Here is a 6,524-nt window from a genome sequence, read left to right on the forward strand (position 1 = left end):
GGAGACATGTAGACATGACCGAGACGTTCTCCGGTCAATAACCAACAGCGGGATCTGGATACCCATGTTGGCTCCCACATGTTCCACGATGATCTCATCGGATGAACCACGATGTCAAGGACTCAATCGATCCCATATACAATTCCCTTTGTCTAGCGGTATTGTACTTGCCCGAGATTCGATCGTCGGTATGCCGATACCTTGTTCAATCTCGTTACCGGCAAGTCTCTTTACTCGTTCCATAACACATCATCCCGTGATCAACCCCTTGGTCACATTGTGCACATTATGATGATGTCCTACCGAGTGGGCCGAGAGATACCTCTCCGTCACACGGAGTGACAAATCCCAGTCTCGATTCGTGCCAACCCAACAGACACTTTCGGAGATACCTGTAGTGCACCTTTATAGTCACCCAGTTACGTTGTGACGTTTGGTACACCCAAAGCATTCCTACGGTATCCGGGAGTTGCACAATCTCATGGTCTAAGGAAATGATACTTGACATTAGAAAAGCTTTAGCATACGAACTACACGATCTTTGTGCTAGGCTTAGGATTGGGTCTTGTCCATCACATCATTCTGCTAATGATGTGATCCCGTTATCAATGACATCCAATGTCCATGGTCAGGAAACCGTAACCATCTATTGATCAACGAGCTAGTCAACTAGAGGCTTACTAGGGACATGGTGTTGTCTATGTACCCACACATGTATCTGAGTTTCCTATCAATACAATTATAGCATGGTTAATAAACGATTATCATGAACAAGGAAATATAATAATAACTAATTTATTATTGCCTCTAGGGCATATTTCCAACACCATGCTCCTGGCGCCTCCCTCTCCCTCTACTACACCTCTCCCTCTCGTAGAACTTGGCGAAGCCCTGCCGAGATCGCTGCTGCATCCACCACCACGCCGTCGTGCTGCTGGATCTCCGTCAACCTCTCCTTTCCCCTTGCTGGATCAAGAAGGAGGAGACGTCTTCCCCAACCATACGTGTGTTGAATGCGGAGGTGTTGTCCGTTCAGCACTAGGATCATCGGTGATTTGGATCACGACGAGTACGACTCCCTCAACCCCGTTCCGCTTTCACTCACGATCTACAAGGGTATGTAGATGCACTCCTCTCTCTCGTTGCTAGATGAACTCCATAGATTGATCTTGGTGAAGCGTAGAATTTTTTTATTTTCTGCAACATTCCCCAATAGGTGGAGCCCTCAGTGGACTCGTGCAGTCGTTACCCTCCGTGGGTTGAAGTCTCCATCAGTGTGGACATACGATAGCATCGCCTATTGGAACCACGCCAGAAATCATCGTGTCTTCATTGCGTTTGAAATCTCCAACACCCGCCTTTACTTTCATGTGCAATGTTTTACTTCACATTGCTATATTTTAGAATTGCATGTGTAGGGTGATGCTTGACTTGTTAGATTTGCTAAAAAATCCCCACAACTAAAATTGAGAAAATGTTAGGTTTTATTTGGTCAAGTAGTCTAATCAACCCCCTTCCCCCTAGACATACTTTCGATCCTATAAAGTGTCACCGTCCGTCGAGTGTCACACCTCTGAGACTAAAAAACTCTGACCTAAACTACTAGCCGGAGTGGAGGCACCAAGGATCCCCCTCTCCGCTCCTGACTATTGGAGCGGCGGGCATAGAGGAAGGTGAATTCACAGGTCTTCTAGCAAAGCTTGGAGGAAAAGAGTTTGCCTTAACCATCTACGGGGGAGATAAGGAAACGCTTGGCATGGTAGTAGCTAGTCAATTTTTGTGGACAAATTTAAGTTTGTATATTTATGCTCAAAAGAATTGCATTAAGTCTTCAAAAAACAACGGGCATGGGAAGGAGGAGAAAACATATCCTATGCATAGGGGCTTTGGTGAACCTATGTATGTAGTCTCTTCATGGTTCTACTTTCATCGTTAATACATTATGCTCTTTAATTTTTAAGACCTCACAATTAATTGAGGTATTCAATTTGGATTGGCTCATCTGATTTTGTTCGGGTCAACAATTTCTTAATGACTTCTCCCTAATTTTAAAAGCCTCACATTCAATAAAGGTTTCCAATTTAGAATTTGCTCATCAGATTTTGATCGTGTCAATAATTTCTCAAGCAAATCTCTTATGCAATGCTTTTCAATTCACTATGCTCCTTGATTTGTAAGGTTTTCCCTGCGATTGATGTATTCAATTTTGGATTTGATTCACCATTTTGATCGGGTCAGCGATTTTCCAAATCAATCGACAACAACTCACCTATAAAAACACATCAATCTAGCGCACCCTCTCGCCACATAAAGAAAAGAAGCACCAACACTTGCACTGTAGCATCAATATAGTGCATGCAGTCACCGACACAGAAAATTTCTCCACAGAAGTATGGGTTGATTAACAGATAACACAGAATCATACCACGAAAGATCCACCAAAATACCGCATTTAAACTAAGAAGAAAACACACTCCATCATATCCCCTACTCGCCAAACTAACTACTCCCTCGGTTTCAAAATATAAAATCTATTAGTTTTCTTTAAGTTAAATTTCTATAACTTTGACCAAGTTTAGAGCCAAAAAAATTGACATCAACAATACTAAATTAAAAATATATATGAAAATTCATTTCATGATGAATCTTCTTCTACCGATTTGATATTATGTGTATATATTTCTTTGGTCAAACTTACAAAGGTTTGAATTTACAATAAACTAATACACCTTATATTTTGAAATAGTGAGAGTAAAAAAATATTCTGAAAACTCAACAACATTGACGGCGCAGAAAAGCACGTCCAACCCTTCTAGTTTAGAAGATTTTCAAAAATACAGAAACAAATGTTCAAGCAGACAAAATATTTGTCTCCCCTGATATAAAATTCAAATCAAAATGTAAAGCACATTTTGTGAAAATGAAAAAAAAGGATCAAACACGCACCCCTGGGGAGGCGACATGCGAGCGCCCTACGCTATAGGGCTGGCCAATTCAGGTTTCCTCAACAACAGTCTTGGGAAGGTCAGAACCGGTTTTTGTATTTTTACTTTTGGTTTTTCTTTTTCATTTTTTATTTTGTCTTTTTCTTGGTTCTTTGTTCTTTTCCTTTTTCATTTCATGAACTTTTTTCAAATACGCCAGCATTTTTTCATATAAATTCAAAAAAAATTATCAATTTCATAAAATGTTCACCAAATTCAAAATCTGTTTGCCGAATACAATTATTTTTCATCAAAATTCAAAATGTGTTCATCAAATTTCAAAATTTTCACCATATATTAAAAATTCTTCATCAAACCCTAAAACATGTTTATTAAACTAAAAGAATATCAAATTCAAAAATTGCTCATCAAAATTTTAAATAATGATTTTTTTTAATTTGGAACATTTTTTGAAATTCGTAACTCCTTTTGCAGTCCTGTTTTTTTAAAAAAAATGTGATTCATGAACATTTTTTTGAAGCTAAAGCAAAAAAGCGAAAACACAAGGAAAACAAGCGCAACGCGCCATGCATATGGACCAGCCCAAAAGCGGGGTTGGGGACGGGGGTGCGCATTTCGGCAACGCACGTGCTCAACACGCTAAATAGGAGGTCCGGGAGAGGATGGGCACGGGAGGTGACAAGGCCGATGGCGACCAACGACGAGATGGTGATGTACCAATTATCGAAGGTGTAATAACCTTCTCGGAGTTTAGATACGAGCCTAGTCGACACGTCACTATACCAGCTTGATTTCTTTTTTTTTTGAGCATTAGTACAGACACAAGCGCTCATATACACGCGCACACACTCACCCCTATGAACGCACGCACACCCTACCCCTATGAGCACCACCGAGAGACTGAGCCGGCATATCATCTTGAAATTTACGAAGTCATCATAGGCACCTCGTCGTCGACGGGAACGTCTCCTCCCACTGAAAGCGCATCGCCGGAAATCCTGAAATAAATCCAGGAATAATGCGAGCACAAGGATTTGAACCCTGGTGGGTTGGGGATACCACTGTCCACCTAACCAACTCAACCACAGGTTGATTCGCCAGCTTGATTTCTCTAGAGGCGTTGGAGAAAGGCCATGGCAGAGGGAGGGCAGGCTGAAAAGATGAGGGGTGAAGCGCGTTATTCCATAATGGTGAAACTGTGGCCTCCTTTCACAATATTTTTTAAGTCAAACTTTGTAAAAATTTACCGAATTTTATACTAAAAATATAATAACATCCAATACCAAATAAATAGACCCTCCGTGCTAAATTAGTTGTCTTAGTTTTTTTTCTAGACATGGATCTAGACAAGTTTAGTGTCTAAATACATCTATATCTGAACGAATAAACGTGTCTAGATACATCTGTATCTAGACAAATTTAAGACAATTAGTTTGGGACGGTGGTAATACATATGAAAAACTATTTCATGCTGGATAAGGATATTGAGTTGGTATTGTGGATGTTGATACTTTTTGTCTATAAACTTGACCAAACTTTAATAAGAAGTTTGATTAAAGGCAAAACTAATATGAGAAGTGAAAAAGAAAGTTGTGAAAAAGAAGTTTGATCAACGTCTATATTTACGTGAGCTTATTTTTTTTTAAAAATCATACAGAATATAAATAGTTATGGAAAAAGTATTGATATGACATATGTATACTGTTCTTGGTAATGTAGCAATAAAATACACAGATGGTCTACTGGGGATAAACTCAAACTGGGATATTATTTTTATAGTCACACTATAGTTTCCACATACATATAGTATCCAGACAAAACACAAGGAAAAACTGAAAACAGACAAACATAACCTCCAGAAAAGACAACAACATACGTTTGCACCACAACAAAAGTCATGATGTACACTCTAACAAGGTATATATATATTATACATATATAAGTCATGTTTGTACAGACAAAATTGTTTCCTAGGCTAAATTAGACAAATGAATGAATGCCTCCGCATATATATATATTACATCAGATTTACACTGCAATCTCGGCTACCACCTCTATTCCTTCTCGGTTTCCCCTAGGTTAAATTAGACAAACAGATTTTGCCTCCATGAACAACATCAAATTTACAGAACAACTCTGGATTACATCTCTCAGCTTCCTAGGCTTAAATTAGACAACAGCTTTTCAAGCCTACATCAATCTACACAGCATCCACCATGGTTCCCATCTCTATTTCCTTCTCCATGCGAGCAATCAAGCGCCTTCGAGCATACAAAACTTGGCGGCAAACATTCTGCCGCAGCTTGCTTTCATCTCTATTCCTCCCTGGAGCTCACAACCGCAATTCACATGGTATCATAACTTAATCACTGTTCACTTTCCACAATAACACAACATCTCTAGTTCTCTACAGGCAAACCATTGTCTTTAATAGCAGTACCAATGGGTCTTTACAGAACAAGTAACTTAAACATCGATCTTCTGTTTCTTCCAGGACGGTGGGGCGACGATCAAACTTGGAAGCTGCGGCCTCCTCGAAGCATCTCCAGCACATCTATCAGCCGGAGCAGGAGGCTGTCCAGCAGCCTCCTGGATCCTTCTCTTCTGTCCGACCAAGTTTGGGACCCTTGTCATATTTACATCTTTAGGTCCGCTGCCGACATGGTGGCCATGATTGGCGTTTAGAGCTGCCTGGAAAGATGGCTTCTCCAGCCTACCATCTTTGGCAGTTCTACTCAAGCTATGATCCACATGCATTCGCAGTGGCTTGCTGTCTTCATTCCTTGAAGGATCTGTATGCCTCAGAACAGAGTCTGGGGTGCTTATTGTTGGGTGTTTCCTCGCCAGAGCACTAGCAGGAGTTGGAGCTGGAGCTGTACTGGGCCTTCTTTCGCCGCCGACTGAAGGGCGAGTATGCCTCGGAACAGAGTCTTGGGCGCTTATTATCTGTGATTTCTTCACCGGGGTTCTAGCTCGAGCTGGAGATCCAGTGGGCCTCACTACCACAACTGAAGGGCGTGCATGCCTCACAACAGAGTTTGGGGCGCTTATTATCTTCTGTTTCTTCACCAGGGTTCTATCTTGAGCTGGAGATCTAGTGCGCTTAACTCCTCCAACTGAAGGGTGTGCTTGCCTCTGAACAGAGTCTAGGGTGCTTAATGCCTGCTGTTTCTTCATCGGGTTTGGAGTTATAGTTGGAGCTGAAGTGGGTCCATTTAGGACTCCCCTTGGAGAGAAGGCATGCGAAACAGGGCCATCTGGGGTGCTTATTTTCTGCTGTTTCTTCACCAGAGTTGGAGTCGGAGTTACAGTTGGAGCTGTAGTGTTTCTTAGGCCTCTCCTTGAATATGTATACTTCAGAACAGGCATTGGGAAGCTTATAATCTGCTGTTTCTCCACCGGAGCAGGCTTCGGGGAGTTTACTGTCTGCTGTTTCTCCGCCGGAGCAGGCTTCAGGGAGCTTGCTGTCTGCTGTTTCTCCGCCAGAGCAGGCTTCGGGGAGCTTGCTGTCTGCTGTTTCTCCGCCGGAGCAGGCTTCGGGGAGCTGGCTGTCTGCTGTTTCTCCGCCAGAGCAGGCTT

The 6,524-nt window shown here is 41.7% G+C and overlaps 1 protein-coding gene across 1 annotated transcript in view; it reads right to left on the bottom strand.

The window, feature by feature from the left end:
* Positions 1 to 5,223: 5,223 nt before the first annotated feature.
* LOC119325596 (cyclin-T1-1-like) overlaps positions 5,224 to 6,524 on the bottom strand; it is a 4,838-nt gene continuing 3,537 nt past the window's right edge. The window contains exon 7 of the mRNA XM_037599328.1: positions 5,224 to 6,401. Within this exon, the coding sequence (XP_037455225.1) occupies positions 5,412 to 6,401 (990 nt within the window). The 3' untranslated portion in view covers positions 5,224 to 5,411. The remainder of the gene's footprint in view (positions 6,402 to 6,524) is intronic.

This window comes from Triticum dicoccoides, chromosome 6B (genome assembly GCF_002162155.2).
Source record: "Triticum dicoccoides isolate Atlit2015 ecotype Zavitan chromosome 6B, WEW_v2.0, whole genome shotgun sequence".
Lineage (NCBI taxonomy): Eukaryota > Viridiplantae > Streptophyta > Magnoliopsida > Poales > Poaceae > Triticum > Triticum dicoccoides.